The sequence below is a fragment of the Hemitrygon akajei genome, chromosome 13, assembly GCF_048418815.1.
Source record: "Hemitrygon akajei chromosome 13, sHemAka1.3, whole genome shotgun sequence".
Taxonomy (NCBI): Eukaryota; Metazoa; Chordata; class Chondrichthyes; order Myliobatiformes; family Dasyatidae; genus Hemitrygon; species Hemitrygon akajei.
The window spans coordinates 95,639,812-95,667,628 of record NC_133136.1 but is presented as its reverse complement, the minus strand read 5'-3'; the positions used below and the strand labels follow the sequence as shown (position 1 = coordinate 95,667,628).

Here is a 27,817-nt window from a genome sequence, read left to right as displayed (position 1 = left end):
ATTTTACTTATTTAGGTATTAAAATTACTAAAAAACATAAAGATTTATTTAAAATTAATTTTCTACCTTTAATCGATCAAATTAAGCAACTTGCTAATAGGTGGTCTCCACTATCTTTGTCTTTGGTAGGCAGAGTTAATGCCATTAAGATGATGATACTACCTAAATTTTTATATTTATTTCAAGCATTACCAATTTTTATTCCTAAATCTTTTTTTGATATGGTTGACTCTAAAATATCTTCTTATTTGTGGCAGAACAAAAATCCTAGACTAGGCAAAAAATATTTACAGAAGCCTAAGAAGGAGGGCGGCTTGGCTCTACCAAACTTAAGATTTTACTATTGGGCAGTTAATATACGGTATTTAATATTCTGGACACAAGAATCGACTACAGCTGCTTGCCCACAATGGGTAAATTTGGAATGTAAATCTGTGCAAGATTTTTCACTGATTTCAATCTTAGGATCTTCACTTCCTTTTTCGTTATTCAAAATGAATAAACAGATAACTAATCCCATAGTCAAGTATACATTACGAATTTGGTTTCAATTTCGTAAATTTTTTGGCTTGAATAAGTTTATGCTGTCATGTCCTATAATATCTAACTACTTCTTTCGGCCTTCATCTATAGATCAAGCTTTTCTTTTATGGAAAACAAAAGGTATAACATGTTTTCGTGATCTGTTTTTGGATGATAACATTATGTCCTTTGAACAGCTATCTAATAAATATAATTTACCTAAAACCGATTTTTTTAGATATTTGCAAGTCAGAAATTTTCTGTATAATGAATTAAAGTCTTTTTCGAAAGAATGTCCATTGGACATTACAGAAAGAATTTTAGCCCTCAATCCTTGTCAAAAGGGTTTAGTAGCTATCATTTATAATATGATTATGAGTGAAACAGCCAGATGTATCAGAAAAAATTAAGAAGGAATGGCAAGAAGAATTGCATTGTCCTATATCTACTGAGCAATGGGAAAAAATTTTATCATTGGTAAATTCGTCCTCTATTTGTGCTAAACATGCCCTAATACAATTTAAGGTTGTACATAGAGCTCACATGTCTAAAGATAAACTTGCTCGATTTTATTCTTATGTTAATTCAACCTGTGACAGATGTCATTCTGGTGTTGCTTCATTGACTCATATGTTTTGGTCTTGTCCTTGTTTACAAAATTATTGGAAAGATATTTTTAATATTATTTCAAGAGTTTTAAATATCAATTTCCAACCGCATCCTTTTACTGCAATTTTTGGTTTACCAATGATAGATAATAATCGTCTATCCGCTTCATCTCAACGAATGATTGCATTTGTTACATTAATGGCTAGAAGATCTATTTTACTGAATTGGAAAGAAATTAACCCTCCAACTGTATTTCAGTGGTTTTCTCAAACTATTTCTTGTTTGAGTTTAGAAAAAATTAGAAGCGTGGTTTTTGATTCTTCAGTTAAATTTGAGGAAACTTGGAGACCATTTATTCAACATTTTCATATGAGTTAAATGGTCTGATCCTAAACCTTACTGTTATTATTCTTAATTATTTGGATGGAGGTTCGGAGTTATCGGCACTACTGTATGTATTTAACATTATGCAATTGCCCATGTTGGTTAGTTTTTTTTTAAAGTTTTCTTTTAGTTTTTTTGGGTTTTTTTTTCTCTTTTTTGACTCTTTTACATTAATACTATGAGTTTGGGAGGCCTTATATATTGATTATTACATATCTGATTGTCTATTTAAACTATTAATTATGCACTCTCAAACGTTTTGTATTCATATTTCACTTATGTTTTTCTTAAAATTAATAAAAAGATTTAAAAGAGAAAAGAGATAGGCTTTTCTTAGCTGCAAGAGACCACGATTAGCAGCAAGAGACCACCACACAACATCCTGGAGACTGAGGGAGGAGCAGTGCCTCCAATCGCCTTTATCCTGGAGACTGAGGGAGGAGCCACAGGAACAGTCAGCAGAGAGGGGCCGTGTCCAGACAGGTATATGTAGTTTACCACCCCCCCCAACACCACACCACTACTACAGCCCATGGATCAGGGAGTCATAGCCTCCTTGAAGGCCTATTATTTCTGGTGGACCTTCTCACAAGCAGTCAGGGCTACCCAAGATGATGTGATGAGCTTAAGGGAGTTCTGGAGGGATTATAACATCTATGATGCCAACAAAAATATTGCTGATTCTTGGGATGAAGTGAAGCAGTCAAATATGAAAGGAGTGTGGTTTAAATTGTGCCCCCAGTTTGCACATGCTTCTCAGGGATTTACAGCTGACGACATCACCGAAGCCAGGCAAGCTGTGGTTGATATTGGTAATGAACTGCAGTTAGACATCAGTGAAAGTGATGTTGTAGAGTTGTTCGGCTCCCATGCTGAAGAACTGACCAGTGAAGACCTTATGGAACTAGAGCAGCAGATGAGAGCGTTTGAGAAAAAAAGAAGACTGTGACCTAGGAACCCTGGAACCGAAAAAATTTGCGACGAAAAAGTTAGCTGAAGCCTTTCATCTCATTGAAGCAGGGATGGCAAAGTTAGAGGAGCAAGATCCTAATACAGAGAGGTTCGCCACAGTTTACCGTGCAGATACCGAGAACCTCAGCTGCTACAAGGCCATTTATGATAAAAGAAAGAAAAGCTCTGTACAAGCCTCCCTTGATACCTACTTCAAGAAATTGACGCCAGTAGTAAACCTGCCCTCTCCAGCAGCAGAATTAAAACCTGACTCTCCAGCACCTGGTCCATCATAATGTTACCTCACGAATCCAAGACATCGATGCAACCGTATGTAGTTACTTTTATTATTACGGTATTATTATTATGTACAGTATTGTATTATTATGTTTAAGATGTTTTAGTGTACGTATTTGGGTCAGCACCCATTTAACCTGTCGCAGTACGGTGGATTTTAGGACCCGGGGCAGCTCAGGTCGCGTCGCCTGCAGTGTACAGTACAGTACATACTGTATCTGTATCTATTCCATTGACGGAAAACGATCACGGCTGAAAATACTGTAAGGTGGAAATAATGAAGCAATTGGAAAGAGGTCAGATGCATTCGGTCATTGGAAAAGCGTTAGGCTGCAGTCGGTAACCGATCGGAACAATTTTAAAGGATAAAGTGAGAATAATGGAGTATGTGAAAGGCCCTGCCCCGATGAAATTATTACTAAGCATTGTAGTGGTTTAATTATCGAAATACATACTGTACATTGCTTTTGTGTTTTATATGCTTAGAAAGTTAAAATATATACTGTATACTAAGACAAACGTTTAACTAACTGACGCTAAATAATACTGATGTACCTTTTCCGACCTACGTACAAACCCGACTTAAAGACGGACTCAGGAACGGAACTCGTATGTAACCTGGGGACTGCCTGTATAGGTATCTGGCAAATAAGGCATCTTTTAAGTTTGGCTGTATCTCAGAAGCATCGACTCAACACAACTTTGCTGGCAAAATAAACATTTTATAACAAAGATCACACAAAGATCAGCATAGGGCACAAAAGTCAGACCAGTGGATGAATTATAGAATATATAAAATATTAAAGTTATTACCTTAAATTGGAAGTGAAATCCATTTTAAAAATACAATAATCACAATAAAGAATGAGGAAAATATTTTAGTATGGTAACAATTCACAATTGCAAACAGGAATGCATTCCTCACCTTCCTCATCTGAAACATCCAGGATCTCATTCATTGTCTCAGGTACATTCAGTTTATGTTTTTCAGTTACAGTCTGTGACAAGCAAAAACAGAAATACAGGAATATGAATACAACTTGCAGGAAGAGCCACAAGATGGCAGAACATTAAGCCAGTAGCCTCTGCGTCATTGCTGTTCTATCAATTTCCTTTGACACTTTATTCGTTGCTAAGTGTAGCTGAATACATTGAAATACTATGACATGAATCAGAGAACAAACACTTTTCTCCATTTGTTTGTGAAAAATTGTCATTGTTTTAAATTTGCTTCACAAATTGAATCACCTTTTCTGCAAATAAGGGCCATGGGAGGTTACCTCTCCTTGGCTCTGCTCCTCTGGATACACAAAACCAGTTTGGAACAGATGTAAGTTGGCACCAAATAGCATACTCAGCTAGTCTATGTTCTACCAAGCCATAATCTCATCCTTTTTATATAAACTGACCTTTCAGGATTGGTACTTATTTGGAACTGCACAAAAATATAAATTAGCTATCAGGGGATCAGGGATAATCCCACACTATCACAACACGGTGTCATTAAGATGCCACAAAAATCTTCTATTGAATATTGAAACTTTTATTTCAATATTATAACCATATAACAATTACAGCACGGAAACAGGCCATCTCAGCCCTTCTAGTCCGTGCCGAAAGCTTACTCTCAACCTAGTTCCACTGGCCCGCACTCAGCCCATAACCCTCCATTCTTTTCCTGTCCATATACCTATCCAATTTTACTTTAAATGACAGTACCGAACCTGCCTCTACCACTTCTACCTGAAGCTCATTCCACACTGCTACCACTCTCTGAGTAAAGAATTTCCCCCTCTTGTTACCCTTAAACGTTTGCCCCTTAACTCTCAACTCATGTGCTCTAGTTTGAATCTCTCTTACTCTCAATGAAAAAAGCCTATCCACGTCAACTCTATCTATCCCCTCAAAATTTTAAATACCTCTATCAAGTCCCCCCTCAACCTTCTACGCTCCGAAGATTTATATTACAAATAAATATATTGTCTTGCCACTCAGACTTCTGAGCTTTGTGTTAGTGACAGGGAAATTATTGGAGACATTTCTAAGGGGCAGGATTTTTGTACATTTGGAAAGGTACGGAGAAATCCGGATTCTGTTTCTTGAGAAATTTAACCAAGGAGAATGATAAAGACAGAGGGTTAGATGTTCTCAATATGGACTTTAGAAAGACATTTGTTTATGTCCTACATGATAGACAAGTCCAGAAGGGATCTAAGGTGAAGTGGAGAATTAGATTCAAATTGGCTTGCTGATAGGAGGCAGGGGTAGTGGTGAAAGGATGCTTTTCTGATTGGAAGTTGCAAAAGATCAGTGATCAGCCCTGATGAAAGGTGTTGGCCCAAGATCTCTCCTGTTTATTCCTCTCCATAGATAATGCCTCCAGCATTTTGTGTGACCTATTTTATTGTCTAATTCCATTATTGTGAAACCACATCCTTAATAATGGACTCTAACATGATACCAACCACTGAAGTCAGACCAACTGGCATTTCCAAGTCTGAATGCTTGAAACTGCAGTGGGCAAAATAGTTCCCAATTGTCTTACTGTTTATTTCTCGCCAACTATTGGTGATAAAATCTCTGCTTTTTAAACAGAAACATACACAACTGATGCTATTTAATAACAGTTCACTCTAAACACAGTGTAATGTCTAATGGCCACAGGTCATTCACGTGACTGATACTAGTTAAGACAATATTCGACAACAGTCTCCTGCCCCAATTAAGAGGCAGGTTGTCCAAAATAAAAAAGAATCCCAACTATTTTCTCAATTTGATTTGTTCTTTAAGACATGTCCCAAATAAGCATCTACCCTGATTAATCACTGGCCCTATTAACTGAAATCTACTATTGTTCTTTCATTGACGCATTTGTGAGAAAGGTTATAGCTCAGTGAGCAGTTGAAGCTAGACACAGCACTAGAGTCCATAGAATGAAGGAAAAGCAGTACCAGCTGCCACGATGCATTTCAACACACTGAAATAGTACAAAGTTCAATGTATAAGGGAAGAGTTTGTATTACTGAACTCTGCAGAGCTTGTTAGACTAGTCTGACTGTACATATGTTTTATTCAGGTGGATTTGAATCATTTTCAGCATTTTCTACTTGATGTTCCATGGAAACTGATGAAAAGGCATCTTTCATATTCAACAACGATGTTGGCCAGTTAGACCGACCTCAGTTGTTGGGAAGATGGTGGAGTCAATTGCTAAGAATGTTAGGGGTAGTTGGAAGCAGATGACAAAATAGACCGTAGTCAGCATGGTTTCCTCAAGGGAAACTTCTTGCCTGACAAATCTGTCAGAATTCTTTGAAGAAATATCAAGCAAGATAGACAAAGGAGAATCAGTTGACGTTTTGTACTTGGATTTTCAGAAGGCCTTTTACAAGATACCACACGTGAGGCTGCTTTACAAGTAACGAGCTCATGGTATTACAGAAATGATTCCAGCATGGATAAAGCAGTAGTTGATTGGCAAGAAACAAAGAGTGGGAATAAAGCGAGACTTTTTTGGTTGTCTGCTGGTGACTAGCAGTGTCCCCTGGGGATCTGTATGGGAACAGATTAGTTTTACGTTATATGTCAATGATTTGGATGATGGAATCAATGACTTCAATGGGTTTCAATAGGTACATTTAATGTCAGAGAAATGTATACAATATACATCCTGAAATTCTTCATTGCAAAGTTTGCAGATGATATAAAGCTAGATGGAGGGCCAGGTAGTTTTGAGAAAATAGAGAGGCTACAGGTGACTTAGACAGATTAGGAGAATGGGCAAAGAAGTGGTAGATGGAATACAGTGTCAAGAAGTGTATGGTAGAAGAAATAAAAGGGTTGACTATTTTCTAAATGTAGAAAAAACACAAAGATATGATGTACAAAGGGATTTTGGAGTCCTTGTGCAGGATTCCCTGAAGGTTAATTTGCAGGTTTGTCTGTGGTGAGGAGGGCAAATGCAATGTTAGCATTCATTTCTAAAGAACTAGAATATAAAAGCAAGGATGTATGTTGAGATTGTATAAAGCACTGATGAAGGCTCATTTGGAGTATTGTGAGCAGTTTTGGGCCCCTTATCTTAGAAAGGACGTTCTGAAGCTGGAGATGGTTCAAAACAGGTGCTTGAAAATGGTTCCAGGATCAAATGGCTTGTCAAATGATGTGCGTTTGATGGCTCTAGGCCTGTATTCACTGGAATTCAGAAGAATGAGGTGTGACCTAATTGACACCAATCAAATGGTGAAAGGCCTTGATAGAGTGGATCTGGAGAGGATGTTTCCTATGGTGGTAGAGTCTAAGACTAAAGGACAGAGCATCAGAATAGAGGGGTGTTCTTTTAGAACAGAAATGAGGAGGAATTTCTTTAGCTAGTGAGTGGTGATTCTGTGGAATTCCTTGCCACAGACAGCTGTGGAGACAAATTCATTATGTATGTTTGAGGCAGAGGTCGATAAATTCTTGGTTGATTGGGGCATGAAGGGATATGAGGTGGGGAGGGGGAGGCAGGAGAAAGGGACCAAGAGGAAAATTGGATCAGCCATGATGAAATGGTGGAGCAGACTTGATGGGCCAAATGGCCTAATTCTGCTCCTATATCTTATGGCCTTATGGTCTAATAACTGGTCAATAATTTCCTATCTGTTGCCACCCTTCCTTCTTAAAGAGTGGAGTAACATCTATGAACTTCTAGATCTCTGGAATCATTCCAGATCCTAGCGATCCTTGAAAGATTACTCTGCAATCTCTTCAGCCACCTCTTTCAGAACCCTGGGTTGTTGTCCATCTCGTTATCTACCTTCAGACATTTCAGCTTCTCAAGCACCTTCTCTTTAGTAATACTAACAACACTCATTTCTCTCGCTTGCCACTCCCTGATTTCTGGTGTGCTGCTGGTCCCTCTTAAAGATAGTGGAGTCAAGGGATATGGGGAGAAGGCAGGAACGGGGTATTGATTGTGGATGATCAGCCATGATCACAGTGAATGGCGGTGCTGGCTCGAAGGGCCAAATGGCCTACGCCTGCACCTATTGTCTAAATAGTCACAGTGAAGACTGCAGTCAGGATGACATTTAGGTTTACTAATACCCTGAGCTATACAGTATATACACCTTCTGAATCAGAACTCTGATCTTCTACTTCTGCTGCGAGTTGAATCCCACTAGCTGTCTCATTAGCAATACAAAATCTCAAAAAAAGAGCTCAGCATTATCTCTTTAAAGAAGTGTTATTTCTAGTTAAAGAGTTTAATACCTAATCTACTTTTAATGGTACAAAACTTCATAAATAGCTAGCAATTAATTATATTGAAAATGCTACAAAATGTGCCATCAAACTTATTCAGAAAATGCAGTGAAATTAAAGATTCTGAAACACTTGTGAGATTACCATTGTCGATGTACTTACAGTTGTGGTGGTAGTGACTTCTTCTGTGACAACCTTCAGGGTGTCAACCACAGAGATATATCCAAGACGCTTGGCAATTGCTAAGGCAGTGTTGCCATTCTGCAAGAAAGACAGTTCTTTACAAGTTTCCCAAAACTTCTGTGTGCTGATGTGCCAGTTTCAAATCCTATACTTCAATTTTATTACATTAATTTTAATTTCATCTTACTTGATCAAATTTAATCCACCACTTTCAGGATTGTTTGGTTAACTTAAGGATGATTCTTAGTAATAGCTGAATAATGAAGAAATTGTTCTATGCAGTCCTTTTTGTACCAGTAGTTTAATGAAAAATAGATGATGCAAGATATATTTTTTAAATACAGTTTACTCTGAGAACAATAACTACAGTGAGAATCAACTACACTGAGGCTCGTGCCTTTTACGTAAACAGTTAATTCCCAGTATCACTCCCAAATAAAGAGATAGACTTACTGCAGTGGTTGCATTTGCTCTGGCTCCATGTTGAAGAAGGACATTGATGATATGTGTGTGACCCTGCTGTGCTGCCTGGTGCAAAGGTGTATATCCATTCTGAAAATGCAAAGATTAATTCATGAAAAAAAACAAATGACATTAATAAGATCACAAGGTATAGGACAGAATTAGGCATTTACCCTGTTGAGTCTGCTCCACCATTTCATCATGGCTGAACTAGTCAAATTCCTGCTTTCTCCCTATAACTTTTCATACCCTGACAAATCAAGAACATATCAACCTCCGTATTAAATACATCCAATGACTTGGCCACCACAGCCACCTGTGGCAAGGAATTCCACAGATTCACCACTCTCTGACAATTAGACATGCTGGGAATAAAATGCATGCACATATCACAGTGCGTGATCAACCTCTTCCTCACAGCATAGACAACTATAAGAGTTCAGCATAGTTATAGTTATTAACTCTCTGAATGAAGCCATCTGTACCAGCTTTTAAAATGATCTGGTAAGCTGCCACTTTGTTTTACATCCAGCTATTGTGGTGTTGGTAGATTTGGTAATGGAAGCAGTGTAGAACCTGAGCAGAAGCTCCCAGTCCTAGAAATTGACTAATAAGATAGTGTTACATTCATGCTTCCCTCCAAATCATGTATCATCCTGACCTACAGACAGTTTGATGTTCATTCACTGTTGCTGGTTCAAATCCCTGAAGTCTCTAACATTAATATCTAAGGAGCATTATTACAATTGCAATCAATGAATAGAACATTTGGGAGCAATCAGTGATGAACAATATGACTTAAAAAGATATTTAAGTATGTTTTGCTCAGTATCCATATACTGGAAAAAAAAGTCAAAATATTCCAGTGCCTCTCCTCCTTTCCTTTCTTCCATAGTCCACAATCCTCTCTTCCTTCTTCACCTCTTCCACCTACTGCTTCCCAACATCTCACTTCCACCCACCTACTTTATCCATTCCCTGGTTTCACCTATTACCTGCTAGCTCGTACTCTTACTCTTCTCCTACCTTCTTATTCTGGCTTATTCTCCCTAGGTTTCCAGTACTGATGAAGTCTCGGCCTGAAAGGTTGACTGTTTATTCTCCTCCAGAGATGCTGCCTGACCAGCTGTGTTCCTCTAGTGTGTGTTGCTTAAGATTTCTAGTTTCTGCAGAATCACCTGGGTTAAATATTCTGTACTTTTTCATTACCTTGGTTTTGGCATTGACATTGGAACCATTCCGCAGGAGGAAATTAACCATCTTAATGTTTCCATAGTGGCAAGCTACTATCAGTGGAGTATAACCCACCTGAAAGATATTATTAGAGATAGTAGAATCAATGATAAGGTTGTAGAAAACTTGAACAGAAAATGTAGTAGCATGTATGTGAAGGATGTAAGAAATAAAGTCAATTCAATTCAATTCAAGTGATGCGCTGGTATTTAATGGATGCAAGCAGAATCCTGAATGACAAAAAATGCTTAATGATAATAAATAAAAAAGCATCCTTCTGCCACTTGATTCTGCTTGATATCACATTTTAAAATAAAATATTTTCTCTACAAATGTTATCTTGGTTTTGCCAACAATGTTGGAATGATCCAGTTGACAGTGTACTATGAAAAAAAGCTTGAGTAAAAATTCTTAGCACATTAACTTCCAATAAAGGTCCATTACAATACTTGTTATATATTTTCACAAGTTTACCATTCATTACCAAAATGAAGATATTAGCTTAAGAGCAATTTAACATTTAAAGCATTATAATAATATAAAGAAAATTATATTTACAAAAACACAATGATGCATTACCTTGGTTTGTGCATCAAGATTTGCACCCCGTTTTACCAGAATTTCTGCAACATTAATTCTGTCCTCCTGAGCTGCGAGGTGCAGTGCTGACAGCCCGCTCTACAGCCATTGGAAAAAAGTGATATTTGAAATGGTTATTAGTAAAAATCATTCCTGTTGTCAGTAAAAACAGAAGAAAATATATTGAGCAGTTCTGGAAAAGGAAGTAGCTTTGGCTCGGATGATTGCTCCAATGACAAAAGCTTTGGAGCATCATGTTGACGATATTGTATCTGTTAAGGAATCAGAAAGAAATTAATTAAAGCCACTTATAGAACAATGCCTGGAGGTCGGTAACCAGTGACCAAATATCCGTACTCTTTAATCTTTATAAATGATTTTGATGAGAAAGTGGAAGGGTGCAGATGACATGAGGGTTGGCAGAGCTGGGCTAAGAAGTGGAAGATCGAATTCAACCTGGAAAAGTATGAAGTGATTCATATTGGAAGATCGAATTTGAAGGCAGAATACAGGGTTAATTGCAGGCTTCTTGGCAGCGTGGAGGAACAGTGGGATCAAAGGGTCCACATTCATAGATAACTCAAAGTTGCCGTACTAGATTTTAGTGTTGTTAAGAAGGCATTTGGTGTGTTGCTCTTCATTAGTCTGGGGATTGAGTTTAAATGCCTTAAGGTAAGGTTGTAGCTCTATATAATCCTTGTTAAACCACACTTGGAATATTGTGTACAGTTCTGGTGACCTCATTCTACGTACGATGTGGAAGCTTCAGAGAAGGTGCAAAGGAGATTTACCAGAATGCTGCTGGACTAGAGATCATATCTTATGAGACATGTTGAGCAGCTAGGTTTTTCTCTTTGGAACTGAGGAGGATGAGAGGAAACATGATAGAGGTGTACAAAATGATAAGAGGCATAGAATGAGTGGTTAGCCAGAGACTATTTCCCAGGGCAGAAATGGCTACTATGAGGGGGCATAATTTTAAGATGATTGGAGAAAAAGTATAGGAGCATGTCAGAGGTAATGTTTCTTACACAGGTAGTGGTGAGTGTATGGAATGCCCTGCCAGGGGTGGTAGAAACATATACATTTGTGGCAATTAAGAAACTCTTAAATAGGCACCTGACTGATAGAAAAATGGAGGACTTGGTAGGTGGGAAGGATTAGATTGATCTTAAAAGGTCAGCACAACATTGTGGCTGAAGGGCCTGTACTATGTTGTAATATTGTATGTAATCTGTTCCAAAAGTAGCAGTTAATTCTTTAGAGACCACAATATGTGAGAAAATTAGACACTAACATTCTAATGAGGCACATGATTCTTAAGTTATTGCTTTTGTAGCATAAAGATTCCATCAGTTGAAAATTGAAAATTGACCAAAACATTCTATCCCAATGACCTGCATGAAGCATGTTATCAAAGGTTGAGAAAGTAAAGCTCTGATATGCATAGAATCAGCACAATATAATTTCTTCGGCCCAACTATGGTGCCCACCAAGCTAGTGCTAATTTCCTGCATTTAGCCCTGTACCTCTGAGCATCTTTGTTGTAGGGTTAATGGCTGATCATCAAACATACGAGAATCAGAAAATTAATGGTCTAATATAGAAACATAGAAAACCTACAGCACAATACAGGCCCTTTGGCCCACAAGGTTGTGCCGAACATGTCCCTACCTCAGAAATTACTAGGCTTACCTATAGCCCTCTATTTTACTAAGCTCCATGTACCTATCTAAAAGCCTATTAAAAGATCCTATTGTATCCGCCTCCACCACCGTTGCCGGCAGCCCATTCCACGCACTCACCACTCTGAGTAAAAAACTTACCCCTGACATCTCCTCTTACCTACTCCCCAGTACCTTAAACCTGTGTCCTCCTGTGGCAACCATTTCAGCCCTGGGAAAAAGCCTCCAACTATCCACACGATCAATGCCTATCATCATCTTGTACACCTCTCCCTTAAGTACACCCAATGACAGCTGCCTCTGGCAATGAATTCAACAGATTCACAATCTCTTGCTAAAGGAAGTCCTCCTCATCTTCCTTCTAAATGGATGCCCCTCTATTCTGAGGCTGTGCTCTGTTGTCCTAGATTCTTCTACCATAGGAAACATCCACCTGCATCTACTCTATCGAGGCCTTTCAACATTCAATAGGATTCAATCAAATCCCCCCCTCATTCTTCTAAATTATTCTAATCTATATGCTCAATTCTTCTAATTCTTCTAATCTATATGCTCAAGCTTTTCCATCTGCTGCAAATCATCACTGTTATCACCGATAGCAGGCAGCTGGGTGACTTTTGGGTCATTCTTTTGGGGCTGAGGAAAATGTATTAGCTATGACGAAATGGCAGAGCAGACATGATGTGCCAAATGGCCTAATTCTGTTCCTATATCTTATGGTCTTATGAAGGTGGAATAATTAAAGGGGAAGTTTGTCATAGATGAGTTTTATATACAATCAAGAAATGAGAGCTCAGAAAGTATATAGCAGCTAATTTGGCATTTGGGCAGAACAGTACTGCATTCTGAGTGATTATGACCAAAACCATCTAGAATTTAGAGTGAGTAATAGTTTACAAGGCAATGGAGAAGATGATTAATTACACAGTGAGAGTGAGGGATAAATGAATTGATTGCATAAATTACAATTGCCGGAGATATGTATGGTAAATAGACAGAGGTCTTATTAGTGTACAAGAGTTTACAGCATTTTACACATATTTTTAATTATTTCATGGTATGAACCTTCATATATAATATTATTTGCTATATGTGCACTCACATGTAACATTTTATTTACACCGTTTATTCAATTTTAATTAACATTTGGGTTGTTCTGTTCTCTCAGCCTGACTCCCTGGATTATTTCAGGTGAAACTCAATGGATGGATATATGAGACTGTGACCTATCAAGGTCACAAGTAGATTCATTAAGTCACACAATCTCCATTCTCATTTATGAACCACATTCCCTGAAGGTGCACACTTTGGTTGAAATTGCATTTTGATAAGAAGTTAAGTCAACTGGAAAAATTCAAAACCTTTTGGAATCATTTAATCCAGTGCCATGTTGAAAAACCAGTTTTAATTTGCTTTTCAAATACCTGTGTTGAAGAATATCAAATCACATTGCATTTTTCATATGAGAAGTTCTGGGCAGCTCTTTTGGCTCTGTTTTATTTGTTTAGGTTTCTTGCTTGCAAGGAAAATGATATAAATAACAGTTGTTCAAAGGCAGTCAATTAAATGCCATTAACCCATGTCGGAAGTTGGAGTCTTGCAGTGCCAAAAAGGAAGCACAACCCTGAATATCTACGCTGGAATTAGCTCTTGGGTATTACTTAATAGTCTGCTAGATTAGGCTGGGAAATATAACCTTGGGGAAAATGGGAAGGGTATAATGTTCAATTACTCTATCCACAAGGTCAATTAAGGATTTAGTAGCTCTAAATATTTAATAATTCCTTTCTACTTTTACTTTCCACTTTTCTTGCCATGATCAGTATTGAGGTTGTAATCTGAATTCACTTGCATGTTAACTAAAATTGAAATCTCTAATTTAAAATGTTTAATTCAAATTTTCATAAATTAAATCAAATCATGCAAGTCCAAGTCAGGGTTAGAGACAATTCAATATTATGGTCTGCATGGCTTTGTCAAGGACATGTCATGCCTTACCAGCCTGATTGAATTCGTTGAGGATATAACAAGACACATTGATAAAGGTAGAGCGGTGGATATAGTGTATATTGATTTCAGTAAAGCATTTGATAAGGTTCCCCATGCCAGGCTCCTTCAGAAAGTAATGAGACATGGGATCCAAGGAGACCTTGCTTTGTGGATCCAGAATTGGCTTGCCCACAGAAGGCAAAGGGAGATTGTAGATGGTTCGTATTCTGCAAGGAGGTCGGTGACCAGTGGTGTTCTGCAGGGATTTATTCTGGGACCTCTCCTCTTTGTGATTTTTATAAATGACCTGGATGAAGAAGTAGAAGGGAGGGTTAGTAAGTTTGTTGATGACACAAAGGTTAGGGGTGTTGTGGATAGTCTGGAGGGCTGTCAGAACTTACAGCGGGACATTGATAGGAGTTCAACCCAGATAATTGTGAAGTGGTTCATTTTGGAAGGTCAAATTTGAAATATAATATTAATGGCAAGACACTTGGCAGTGTGGAGGATCTGAGAGGTCTTGGGGTCCGAGTCCATAGGACACTTAAAGCTGCTGTGCAGGTTGGCAGTGTTGTTAAGAAGGCATATGATGTGTTGGCATTCATCAACCATGGGACTGAGTTCAAGAGCCATGGGGTAATGTTAAAGCTATATAAGAGCTTAGTTAGTTCCCACTTGGAGTATTGTGTTTAGTTCTGGTCACCTCACTACAGGAAGGATGGTGATACTATAGAGAGGGTGCAGAGGAGACTTACAGGGATGTTGCCTGGATTGGAGAGCATGCCTTACGAAAACAGATTGAGCGAACTTGGCCTCTTCCTCTTGGAGTGATGGAGGATGAGAGGTGAATTGAAAGATATGTATAAGATGGTGAGAGGCATTGATCGTGTGGATACCCAGAGACTTTCTCCTAGGGCTGAAATGGCTAACACAAGGGGCATGCTTGGAAGTAGGTACCAAGGGGATGTCAGGAGTAAGTTTTTCACACAGAGGAAGGTGGGTGCATGGAATGCACTGCCAGTAATGGTGGTGGAGATGGATAAAATAGGGTCTTTTAAGAGACTCTTAGATGGGTACATGGAGCTTAGAAAAATAGAAGGCAGGTGGTAGGGAAATTCTAGGTAGTTTCTAGAGTAGGTTACATGGTCAGCACAACATTATGGGCCAGAAGGCCTGTAATGTGCTGTAGATGTCCATGTTCTATGTTCTAAAATTAAATCCTCTTGACTTCTAGAAAGTTCAGTTAACCAAAAATTCAAGCATTGATTTGTTTTCAGCAACAAATAACCACAAAAATGGATGTCTTTGACACAGTTACTTGTTATTACCTTTGTCGCCACACTGACATTGGCACTTTTATCCAACAGACATGAAACCATTTCAGCGTGTCCTTCTTGTGATGCCAGATGAAGGGGTGTAACCCCCTGTTTTGTGACTGCATTAGTTTCTGCTCCATATTCCAGTAAGGCAGTGGCAATTTCCATTTGGTTCTTTTTGGCAGCAATATGCAGAGGTGTGTAGCCATTCTGAAAAATTAGTAAAATTTAGACAGAGGCAATTAGCATCTACTGGATTATGCCAAATTTTCAAAACAACTTTGCAAAATGTTAAACTCTGTTGAGGTTAATCTCACCAATTGCTTAACTTTATGATATATTATGGACAAATTTCAACTGCAAAGTTTTCAGTATTTTTCATGCTGAACAATTAGTAGATATCTAATTCATAAAATTTTATTTAAAATATATCATGTATACACTTCAGTGAAAGGGTTTGGAGCACATCTACCAAAGCACTAACACTTTCAGTAAATTGTGAACTACAAATTACAATAATATATATCATTAATAAAATATTGTAAGTAGTGCAAAAAGAGAGAAAAGTGAGGTCGTGTTCATGGACTCATTGTCCATTCAGAAATTTGATGGCGCAGGGGAAGAAGCTGTTACTGAAACGTTGAGTGTGTGACTTCAAGTTCCTGTACCTCCTCTGATGGTTGCAATGAGAAGACCATGTTCTGGGTTATGGGAGTCCTTAATGCTAAATGCCACCTTTTTGAGACATCACCTTTTGAAAGTGTCTTCGATGCTGTTTAGTGCCCATGATGGAGCTGACTCCATCATGACCTGGTGCAGTGGCCCCTCTAAAAAGAACGCTGATGCAGCCAGTTAGAATGCTCTCCATGGTATAGCTGTAGAAATTTGCCAGTGTCATTAGTGAAGTACCAAGTCTCCTTAAATTCCCAATGAAATATAGCCACTCTTTGTGATTGTATTAATAAGCTGGGCCCAGGATAGATCTTCAGAGATGTTGACACTCTGAAACTTAAAGCTACTCACTCTTTGCACTGCTGATTCCTTGACAGGGACATGTGTGTATTCTCTCGACCTCCCCTTCCTGCAGTCCACAATCAATCCCCTGGTCTTACTGAGTGCAAGGTTGCTGTTGCAACACTATTCAATCAGCTGATCAATCTTAATCCTGTACACCTCCACGTCACTGTCTGAAATTCTGCCAACAATAGTTGTGTCATCAGCAAATTTACAGATGGCATTTGAGCTGTGCCTAGCCACACAGTCATGGGTGTAGAGAGCTGAGAAGTGGACTAAACATGCATTCTTAAGGTGTGCCAATGTTGACTCAGTGAGGACGAGATATTACTGCACTGACTGTAACCTGCCAATGAGAAAGTCAAGGATCCAGCTGCAGAGGGAGATGTAGAGGCCCAGGATTTGGAGCTCGTTGAAGAGAACTGAGGATATGATTGCATTGAATGCTGAGCTGTAATCAATAAACAGCAGCATGATGTAGTGGAAAGCCAGTAAGATTGCATCCGCTATAGACCTATTGTATCAATAGTCACATAGCAGCAGGTCCAGGTCCTTGCTTAGGCAGGAATTGATTCTGGCATGACCAACTTCTCAAAGCACTTCATCACATAGATGTGAGTGCCACTGGGTGATAGTCATTGAGGCAGCTCACCCTGCTCTTCTTCGGCACTGGTATGATTGTTGCCCTTCTGAAGCAGCTGAAACCTCTGACTGCAGCAGTGAGACATTGAAGATGTCTTAGAACACTCCCACAGTTGGTTGGCACAGGTTGTCAGTACCCTATCAGGTACATCATCAGAACTTGAGCTTCTGATGGTCACCTCTTAAAAGATTTTCTAATGTCAGTCTACAAGACAGAGATCACAGGGTTGTCGAATGCTACAGGGAACCATAGAGGTGTAGATTTATTCTCCCTTTCAAAGTATGCATAAAAGGCATGAGCTCATCAGCACATGAAGCCTCACAATCATTCATGATGTTAAGTTTTAAGGCAAAAAATACAAGGCGTAGGACATAAAGGCTGCAAACCATGCCGAAGCTGATGTGCATTTGATTCCACCTCTAACTTCAATTTGAATTGTTTAATTGCTTTGTTGAATGGAATTGTTCAATTGGAATTACTACAATGCCTCATCCTGCTGTGAAGAACGTAGGATGATCAAGAAACGTTATTAATTTAAGTACTCCTGTTAGATATTAATTTCAGAGGAAAGTTTTGACAGGTAGCTTAATAAGCACTCATTAACTGGATGGTCTGACTGTTGGCATATTAACACTGACTTTAATCTCACTAAGGTCAACATCAAGTATTGCTGACCAGGAAGATCAGACTGTATGTACAACACATGAACATCAGTCTCCACCACCAAAGTTCAGTTCCACTACAAGAAAACATGGAGTACAACTGTTTCCACATTAATTCAAATTTCTTCCTGATTAACGTACTAAACGATTTTTGCAAATGGGATTAATCATGCTGAAACTTTTAGAATGTAACCAAAGATACTCTTGAACTTGGACCCAATGAGATATCTTTCAGGACTATCTTTCTGTGATAGAGTGACCAGCCATTGCACCAGACAATACAGCTATTACATTTTAATTCACATAAATTATTAACAAACTTACTATGTTAATGAATGTACAGAGGTAGGGTATGATTGTACAGAACTTGGGCATGATTGCACAGAGTTAGGGTATGATTGTAGAGAATTACAGTATGATTGCACAGAGTTAGGGTATGATTATACAAAGTTTAGGTATGATTATACAGAGTTAGGGCATGATTGTACAGAATTACAGAATGATTGTACAGAGTTAGGATATGATTGTACAGAGTTAGGGTATGATTGTAGAGAATTATGGTATGATTGTACATAGGGTATGATTGTACAGAGAAAAGATGATTGTACGAAGTTAGGGTATGATTGTACAGAATTAGGGCATAATTGTGTAAAGTAAGGGTATGATTGTAGAGAATTATGGTATGATTGTACAGAGGTAGGGTATGATTAAGGAGTATTACAAAATGATTGTACAGATTTAGAGTATGACTGAACAGAGATAAGATATAATTGTATGATGATAGGGCACGATTGAACAGAGTTAGGGTATGCTTGTCCAGAGTTAAGGCACGGTTGTACAGAGTTAGGGAATGATTTTACAAAGTTGAGGCATGATTGTACAGAGAGAGGGTAAGATTGTAAAGAGTTAAGGCATGATAAGATTATCGTTGGGATTTTAACATCCAAGGATACACATTAACATTAAAGGACAGACAGGTTGATAGCAGTGTTGGGGTGGCTCTGTTAGTAAAAAAGTGAAATCAAATCCTTAGAAAGAGGTGACATAGGATCGGAAGATGTAGAATGCTTGTGGGTAGAGTTAAGAAACTGCAAGGGTAAAGAGACCTCGATGAGAGCTATATACAAGCCTGTGAACAGTAGCTAGAATGTGGGTTACAAATGACAAAGTGATATAGTCAAGGCATGTAAAAAGCGCAATGTTACAATAGTTATGGGGGGATTTCAATATGCAGGTAGATTGGGAATATCAGGTAGCTGCTGAATCCTATGACCATAAGACATTGGACTAGAAATAGGTTATTCAGCCCATTGCTTGCTTCAAGGAGAGAGGGATGCTGAAGTAAGGAAGTTATATGTTAGATAGTCTGACCTCAGTTGGGAAGATGTTGTAGTTGATTGTTAAGTATGAGATTTTGGGGTACTTGGAGGCACATGATAAAATAGTCCGTAGACAGCATGGCTTCCCTAATGGAAAAGCTTGCCTGACAAATCTATTGGAATTCTTTTAGGAAATAACAAGCGGGATAGACAAAGGAGAATCACTTAATGTCATGTACTTGGATTTTCAGAAGACCTTTATCAGGGTCCCACACATGAGGCTCCTGAATAAGATAAGAGCCCATAGTATTACAGGAAAGATACAGGCATGGATCGAGCACTGACTGATTGGCAAAAGGCAAAGAGTCGGAATAAAGGGAGCCTTTTATGATTGGCTGCTGATGACCAGTGGTGTTTCACAGGGGTCAGTATTGGCACAGCTTCATTTTACGTTGTAGGTCAATGGTTTGGGTGATGAAATTGATGGCTTTGTGATCAAGTTTGCAGATAATACAAAGAAAGGTAGAGGACAGGTAGTGTTGAGGAAGCAGGTAGGCTGCAGAATGACTTAAATAAAGATTAGGAGAATGGACAAAGAAATGGCAGATGGATACAACATCAGGTAGTGTGTGGTCATACGCTTTGACAGAAAGAATAAAAGCATAGACGATTTTCTAAACAGGGAGAAGATTCAGAAATCTGAGGTGCAAAAGGACTTGGTAGTCCTCATACAGGATTCCCCAAAGGTTAACTTGCATGTTGTGTCAGGGGTGAGGAAGGCAATTGCAATGTTAGCATTCCTTTCAAGAGGGCAAGAATATAAAAACAAGGATGCATGCTGAGAGTTTATAATGCACTAATGAGGCATCACTTGGAGTATTGTGAGTAGTTTTGGGTCCCTTGTAAGAAAGGATGTGCTGGGATCTTATTGAAACCTATCAAATGTTGAAAAGTCTCGACAGAGTGGATGCGGAGAGAATGTTTCCTGAAGTGGGAAAGTCTAGGACCAGAGGGCACAGCCTCAGAATAGAGGAATGTCCATTTAGAATGGAGACAGAGAGGAATTTCTTTAGCCAGAGGGTGCTAAAACTGTGGAATTTGTTGCCATGCGGTTATTGAGGATATTTAAGGCAGAAATTGATAGGATCTTGATAAGTCGGGGTATGAAAGGTTACAGGTAGAAGGCAGATGAATGGGGTTAAGAGGGAAATGGATCAGCCAGGATAAAATGGTGGAGCACACTTAATGGGTTGAATGGCCTAATTCTGCTCCTATGTTTTATGATCTTTTCGTCTTACTTCCCCCGGGCCTGGGGAAACTATAAACATGAAGCATCATTAAACAAAAATTGATAACCATGTTTTCCATTACAAACGTTAGTGGAGATCTGGAATTCTCTCTGTCCAAAAGCTGATGGATGCTGATTCAAATAAAGCATTCTGACAGGCCAGCACGGATAAGATGAGAGTTAAGAGGCAGACTAGCCATGATTCAATAAAACAGGAGAACAAACTGAAGAGGTGGAACAATCTGTTCCCGTTCCCTTTTTATTCGCAAAGCCATAAATTTTGGTTTTCTCTACTTAATCATTATCTTGCTTAACTTCTACAGAAATGTTACTTATTACTGGGTCCATGTTGAAGTAATAGCAGTTATAATTCTATTTATTCCAGTATGGTATTGCATCTCAAGAATCAAAAAACAATACAAATGGAACTTTCACAAATCAAAGCCATTGTCTACCGTGGGTAACAGCTGCAAAGTCCTATGGTAGTTTTTAAGATTCTGATTGATTAATAAAAGTTTAATGTCATTGGTCTAATTTTGTATAGTCTTAGATGCCTTCTTTATAAGACTTACCTTTCAGAACTTGTAACATATTCATTCAGAACACATGAAAACTTAATAATAAATCAAAACTAATCATTATTTAAAAAATATATTTCCAAAAGAGAAATAATGGTGTCGTAACAGAGAAGGAAAACTGTTAGTGACTAAGGAAGTACTTCCTTAAAATGAAGATGCCATTGGATTTCGCACTAGGGGTAGAGAACATTTGGAACTGTGACTGAATATATATTCAATATTTATTGGCACATATTTTGATCACTATTGATGAGGAAGAATGTTGCACCAGATCTTGGAGAGCTCATCCATAGAGGCAATATGGGTGGAACTCCGAAATAATAAAGGTGCAAGTACCCTGATGGGATTATACTATGAACCCCACCCCCCTCACATAGCCACTGAGAGGTGGTGGAACAGATAAGCAGACAGATTATGGAAAGGTGCAGAAAAAACAGAGATGTCATAGTAGGTGACCTTACTCTCATGAGGGACTTTAACTTTAGTAAAGAATTTAGTTATTTAGAGAAACAGCACAGAACAGGCCCTTTGAGTCACACCATCCAGCAACCTCCAATTTCACTCTAACCTAATCATGGGACAACTTACAATGAGCAATTAATCTAGTAACCATCTTTGGACTTTGGGAGGAAACTGGAGCACTCAAAGAAAATCCATGCATTCCACAGTGAGAACATACAAGCTCCTTACAGAGGAATTTTGAACTCTGAGGCTCCGAACTAGAACACTGCCAAGCCAACCACGACGCTATCTTAGTGTGATTAAGTCCCCGGTGGTAGTTGATCTGGAAGATAAAAGACGCATGGGATCCAGGGTGAACTGCTAGTTTAGATTCAGAACTGGCTTGCCATATAAGATAGAAAGAAGGATTGGAAGGCTATTATTCTGGCAGGAGATCTGTTCCACAAAGATTAGTGCTGGGATCTCTGTTGCTTGAAGCAGACAATGATTTGAATTAAAAAAGTTACTGGGTGGATTGGCAAGTTTGCAGATGACACCATGATTGGTGGAGTTCTGGGGGGCAGGGAGGTGAGAGACTTGACTGAAGTTTGTCAAATTATGAGAGATACTGATAGGGTAGGACAGCCAGAATCTTTGTCCCAGGGTAGAAACGTCAAATAATGCTTTTAATATTAGAGAGAAAGTTTAAATGCAATGTGAGGGTGCAAGCATTTTTTTACAGAGAGTGGTAGGTGCTTGGAACGGGTTAGCGGGGTAGTAGAGGGGTTTCAGAGGGTTTTAGAGAGACACATGAATATGAAGGGAATGGAGGGATATGGACAATGTAGAGGAGGAAGACGTTTCATATAAATTGGCATCCACATTAGAAAATCATGGCCTGTCCAGTTCTGTGCTGTTCAATGTTCTGTCAAATACATCAATTTTGATACCTGGTTCGTGCAGAAAGCGATAAAGAGGTAAACTAAATTAGCATGGCTTCACTGAGTTGATAAGTAGCCATGACGGTTGAAATGAACTACTGCTGTTTCTGTTACATGTCTTCAGGTTCCAAGGATTTTTTAAAAAGAATTTATATACCAACAGTTTTCCTTACTATACTGTTAGCAAAGGACTTTCCATCAAAATACAATTGTCAGTTAAATTATAGCTAAACACAGAGATATTAAAACATCTACAGGATCTTGCTTTCAGGTTACTGTCAGAATTATTAACCTCAGCTGTTAATACCTTTGCAGTCGAATGGGGAGAGGCACCTTTCGTCAGCAGCAACAATGCCACCTTCTGGTTGTCATAGTGAGCGGCAACGTGAAGTGGGGTTAGGCCATTCTGTAAGAATTCAGCTTTGTTAATACGTGATGTTAACAGCTACTGTAGTCTGTTAGTAAACTACAAATACAAACAGGCGGTGCAAGAAAAAGAAAAAAAGACAGAAATGGAAAGACAGGTGCCAAAAGAAAGGAAATGAAGCATATTTTTCAGCATGCTTATCAACCCATGGCTTTGCCTATAAAAGAATTGTACAGTTGAACTGCTGAGCTTCCACTGCATTCCATGTGAAATGAAAAAAGTTCATAATTTACAGATAATGCAATAAATTCTGATTTATTGATTTTGAAAGGCATTTTGATTTTCCTGGAGTGAAAACGCAACTTACTCAAGTTCGACAACAAGACCAACAGAAGTTGTTAAGGACTTCATTAGACAAAACGAGAAGCATGTATATCTTCCCCAGTAAAATAGTAAGCCTGAGGAGATGAAGCTTTAGAATTCAGCAAAAATGGTCCAAGATATTGATTAAGGAAATGAAAATAGAGTAAACTTGCGAAGAATGTAAGACCACAGAAGTTCAAAAAAGGATGAGTGAAGACAAGTTTTGGTCTCAGTGATTCACAAAATGGAGAAATAAATGAAAGTGCAAGTCTTCAAAAAATGCTTGCTAATAACTACTCATGAATGCTAGGGAACCAAGAATCCAATGAAAAGGAGGAATTAAAGAAAATTAGTATTTGTAAAAATAGAAGCTCTGGAGATGTTTATAGGGTTAAAATGCAATTAAATATGCAGGGCATCTGTATTCCAAAAGAATTAAAATGGACAGAAATGGAAATAATGGATCTACTGATTTATATCTTCCAAAATTCAATAAATTATGCAAAGGTTCCTGCAGATTGCAGAGTGGCAGATTTACCCATACTATTTAAATAAAGGAAGGTGAAAGAAAACTAAGAAATACAGATCTTAAATCAACATAGAGAAAATACTCCTGGTATTATAAAGAATGTAATAACATATCATGTAGAAAATATATCAATGGGGTTAGATAGAGTCAAGGAGTTTTCAGAAAAGGAAAGGTTTGACAAATCTAATAGGGTATTATTGGCAGAATAGATAAAAGGGAATATATACATGTAAATTTTAGAAGACCTTTAATTAAGTCCCATAGAGAGATTAGTGCACAAAATTAAAGCTGATGGGATAAAAAAAAATCACGCCCTGGTTGAATCAAGGATTGGTTGCCAGCAAGATGTTTCCCAGATGCCATTTGGTGACTGGTTAGGTAATGACAGGATCAGTACGTGGGTCTCAGCTGTTCAAAATATACAATGTGCAACGAGATTTATCCCAGAATGCTATGGGAAACAAGACACTTTTGCATTTTTGTTAGCTAGAAGCTAGGTCAAGACAATAGCCTTGTTTAAGAAGGGCAGCAGGCATCAGTTACTGATAAACCTTAATAGTGACAGGGAAATTACTGGAGAAAATTCTAAGAGACAGGGTTCATGTACTTATAGAAAGGCATGTACTGATTAGGGATAGTCAGCGTGTCTCTGTGAAGAGGAAATCCTGTCTCATTAATCTGACTGATTGTTTTGAGGAAATAATCAAGGAGATTGACAAGTCAGGATGGTAAGTTTTGTCAATATAGTCTTAGTAAGAGATTTGACAAGGTTCCACAGGGTAGGCTGGTCCAAATGGCCAAGGTACAGGAGATTCCAGTGAGCTGGCTAATTGGATCCAAGATTGGCTTTGTGATTGGAGGAAGAGGGTAGTTCTGGCAAAATATTTTTCTGATTGGAAGTCGATGAGTTGTGGTGCACTGCAGGGACTGGTGTGAGACACATTTTATTTGTGATTATTATTGACAACTTGGACATGAAGATAGAAGGTCTGGTTGATCAGTTTATGGATGACACAAACACTGTGAATAGTGAAGGTTTGTTACGGTTAAAGCAGATATGGATCAGAAGTGAAACTTACTCTCAACAAGTGCAAGATGATGCATTTTGACAAGTCAAATAGAAGAGGACAAGTACAGTTAATTGCCACTAAGAACAAGTCAGGACTTTGAATATGAGAGATGGGATGTTACATTGAAACTTAACAAACCACTGGTTAGACTGCACAAGGAACAGTGTATACAGTTCAAGTCACCATACTATAGGAAGACCATGTTTGTGCAGAGGAGATTCACCAGGTATTGTCTAGTTGATTTTAGTTATGGGGAGAAATTGGAGAGGCTGGATTTGTTTTCCCTGAAGTAAGCGAAGTTATGGGATGACCCATAAAACCATAAGATATAGGAGCAGAATTACGCCACTCAGCCTATTGAGACTGCTCCACCATTTGATCACAGCTGATTTATTTTTCCTCTCAACCCCATTTTCCTGCCTTCTCCCTGTAACCTTTGATACCCTCTCTAATCAAGAACCTATCAATCTCTACTTCAAATATAGCCTGCTAGGAACATATAAAATTATGAGATTCATGAATAGGGTAGATGGTCAAAATCTTTTCCCTATGGTAGGGGTATTAAAATAGGAGGACACAGGCTTAAAGTGACAGAAAGGAGTTTTAATGGGGATTTGGCTAAGATATTTTTGAAAATACATGAAGTAGCAATACCTTGAATGCACTGCTAAAATAGATGGTGGAATCAGATATAATCACTGTTCATAAATCGCATTTAGATAGACATTTAAATTAGCAAGGCACAAGAAGATCTAATTCAAATGTTGATAAAATGGTATGAAAGGGCAAAACAAGGTCACTGTCTCTGCTGAATAATTAGGCCCTTTGGCCAATTGGGTCTCCTCTGCCATTTCATCATGGCTGATCCAATTTTCCTCGCAGTCAAATCTCCTGCCTTCTCCCCGTAACCCTTCATGCCCTGACCAATCAAGAATCTATCAATCTCTGCCTTAAATACACAAAAAGACTTGGCCTCCACAGCTGCCTGAGGCAAAGAGTTCCACAGATTCACCACTTTCTGGCAAAAGAAATACCTCATCTCTGTTCTAAAAGGACACCCCTCTATTCTGAGACTGTGTCCTCTGGTCTTAGACTCCCCCACCATAGGAAGCATCCTCTCCACATCCACTCTATCAAGGCCTTTCACCATTCGATAGGTTTCAATGATGTCATTCCTCATTCTTCTGAATTCTAGTGAATACAGGCCCGGAGCCATCAAATGCTCTTCATATGACAAGCTATTTAACCCTAGAATCATTTTTGTGAACCCCCTTTGGACCTTCTCCAGTTTCAGCACATCTTTTCTTAGATAAGGATCCCAAAACTGCTAACAATACTTAAAGTGAGGCCGCACCAGTACTTTATAAAGTCGCGATATTGCATTAGGCCTCTTCAGGACTCCTGAAGAAGGGTCTCGGTCCATTGACTGTTTACTCTTTTCCACAAATACTGCCTAGCCCTGCTAAGTTCCTCCAACATTTTGTGTGCATTGCTTTGGATTTCTAGCATCTGCAGGTTTTCTTGTGTTTCAAAAATCTAATGGAACTTGACAGGCTGGGGACAGGGAATATGTTTCCCTTGGATTTGGGGGAGAGAAAACTAAAACTGCATGTCTCAGTCTTAAGGTACAAAGTAAGATATATAGGACAGAGAAAGCTTTTTATTCATTAATGAACTTGTGGAATATCTAACACAGAAGCCTGTGGAATTCTGATGAATATATTTTAAAAGGTGCTAAGATTTTCAGACACACAGATATATCAAGGCAGTAATGAGTTGAAGAATCAGCCAGGATTATACAAAAAGGCAGCAGAGTTCAAGTGCTGAATGATCTCTACACGCTCCTAGGTATTTGTTTCAATGTTATCTATTTCCTACAGGCAAGAAATAGACAAAGAAAATCATGACTGTTCAAACCTACTAGCTTTCTTCTGCTGAGTTAGTGTCAACAATAAAATAAAAGCAAGCACTTGCCCTTTAAAGGGATTTTCCTGTTCTGCACGTCAACTGAGGAACCTCATGGGTCAAATATGAAGGCTTGTTGTTGTGGTTTTGCACTTCATGTGCTGAGGTTGAAGTGTCACTGACAGAATATATACTCAGGTATTCCATTTTTACACCATAGCCATCCTGTTTATTCAATGATAAGTTGATAACGATAAGTTAGTCATTGTTTATGTTGGTTCTGAGGAGATAAATTATATAACATGAAAGTACATTTTCAATCTGGAAGTGCCTAGTTATGTTGCAAGTAAATTGTAGACTGTTTTGGTATCCTCACCTCCTATGGTACCTAGGAGGCACAGAGCTGGTGCTTCTCAAATGTAAGAGAGTCAAATGATCAACAGAAAACCCAGAAATTAATTTTTATTCATATTTGTGAAAATTTTTCACTTGATGGGAGGAACATGAAGGTCCGCACTGAAGTATAAGCAGAAGATTTTAACAATGTGGGATTCTTATATAAAACAGCTAATCATCTTATGGTGGAGAAGAGTCCTAAAACAACCATAGGAACAAACTCAGGCAGACAAAATTTTAAGAGTGGATTACCAAGAAAGGGCTATAGAACAGGTCCTTGTGATTCATGCACAAATACAGAAAGGTGCTAAGAAGAGAGCATTATTTTAAGTTTGGAAAACTACATCCTAAAAGTGAGTTGAGAGGAGGAGGGAGAAATGACCATGCAGGTAATATTTTAACATGCAAAAACAGATGAGATGGACGAGCCTCAGGAAAATTAGACCCAATTTTAAAGACATTAAATACTTCATATATACAAGCATGTTGGCATTAAAGTTTTTAGTGGCCTTAAAGATAATGGATTTTGTAATGTTTTATGCATAAGCCAATAAGATTCTAAATCTTTCAAACATCAATGCAGATTATTTTCATGATCCAAAATGTTGCAGGTCAGAATTGTGCAAGTTTCATCTTCTCATTATGATAAAACAAACCCACATGCAAATTCCAAGCTGAACTTTTAAATTCCTCTCTTAACTTGCCTTGCCTGCAGAGTCTGGAGAAGCTGAGCGCTGCAGAAGGAGTTTTGCCACATCTAGGCTCCCGTACTTAGCAGCTACATGTAGTGGGGTAAATCCCTTCTGTATTAGGACAAAGGAAAAAGGTGAGGTTAAACAATGATATA

The 27,817-nt window shown here is 38.4% G+C and overlaps 1 protein-coding gene across 24 annotated transcripts in view; it reads right to left on the bottom strand.

Annotated features, from left to right (window-relative positions):
* Nucleotides 1-27,817, bottom strand: part of ank2b (ankyrin 2b, neuronal) — an 874,534-nt gene that overhangs the window by 219,481 nt on the left and 627,236 nt on the right. For 21 of the 24 annotated variants that reach the window (XM_073065114.1, XM_073065112.1, XM_073065128.1 and 18 more), the window contains 8 exons: nt 27,675-27,773; nt 22,648-22,746; nt 15,467-15,664; nt 10,465-10,563; nt 9,862-9,960; nt 8,644-8,742; nt 8,170-8,268; nt 3,689-3,761 (listed from right to left, as the gene is read on the bottom strand). In XM_073065114.1, the coding sequence (XP_072921215.1) occupies nt 3,689-3,761; nt 8,170-8,268; nt 8,644-8,742; nt 9,862-9,960; nt 10,465-10,563; nt 15,467-15,664; nt 22,648-22,746; nt 27,675-27,773 (865 nt within the window). The remainder of the gene's footprint in view (nt 1-3,688; nt 3,762-8,169; nt 8,269-8,643; nt 8,743-9,861; nt 9,961-10,464; nt 10,564-15,466; nt 15,665-22,647; nt 22,747-27,674; nt 27,774-27,817) is intronic. The other 3 variants (XM_073065117.1, XM_073065123.1, XM_073065127.1) reach the window with 1 other exon arrangement.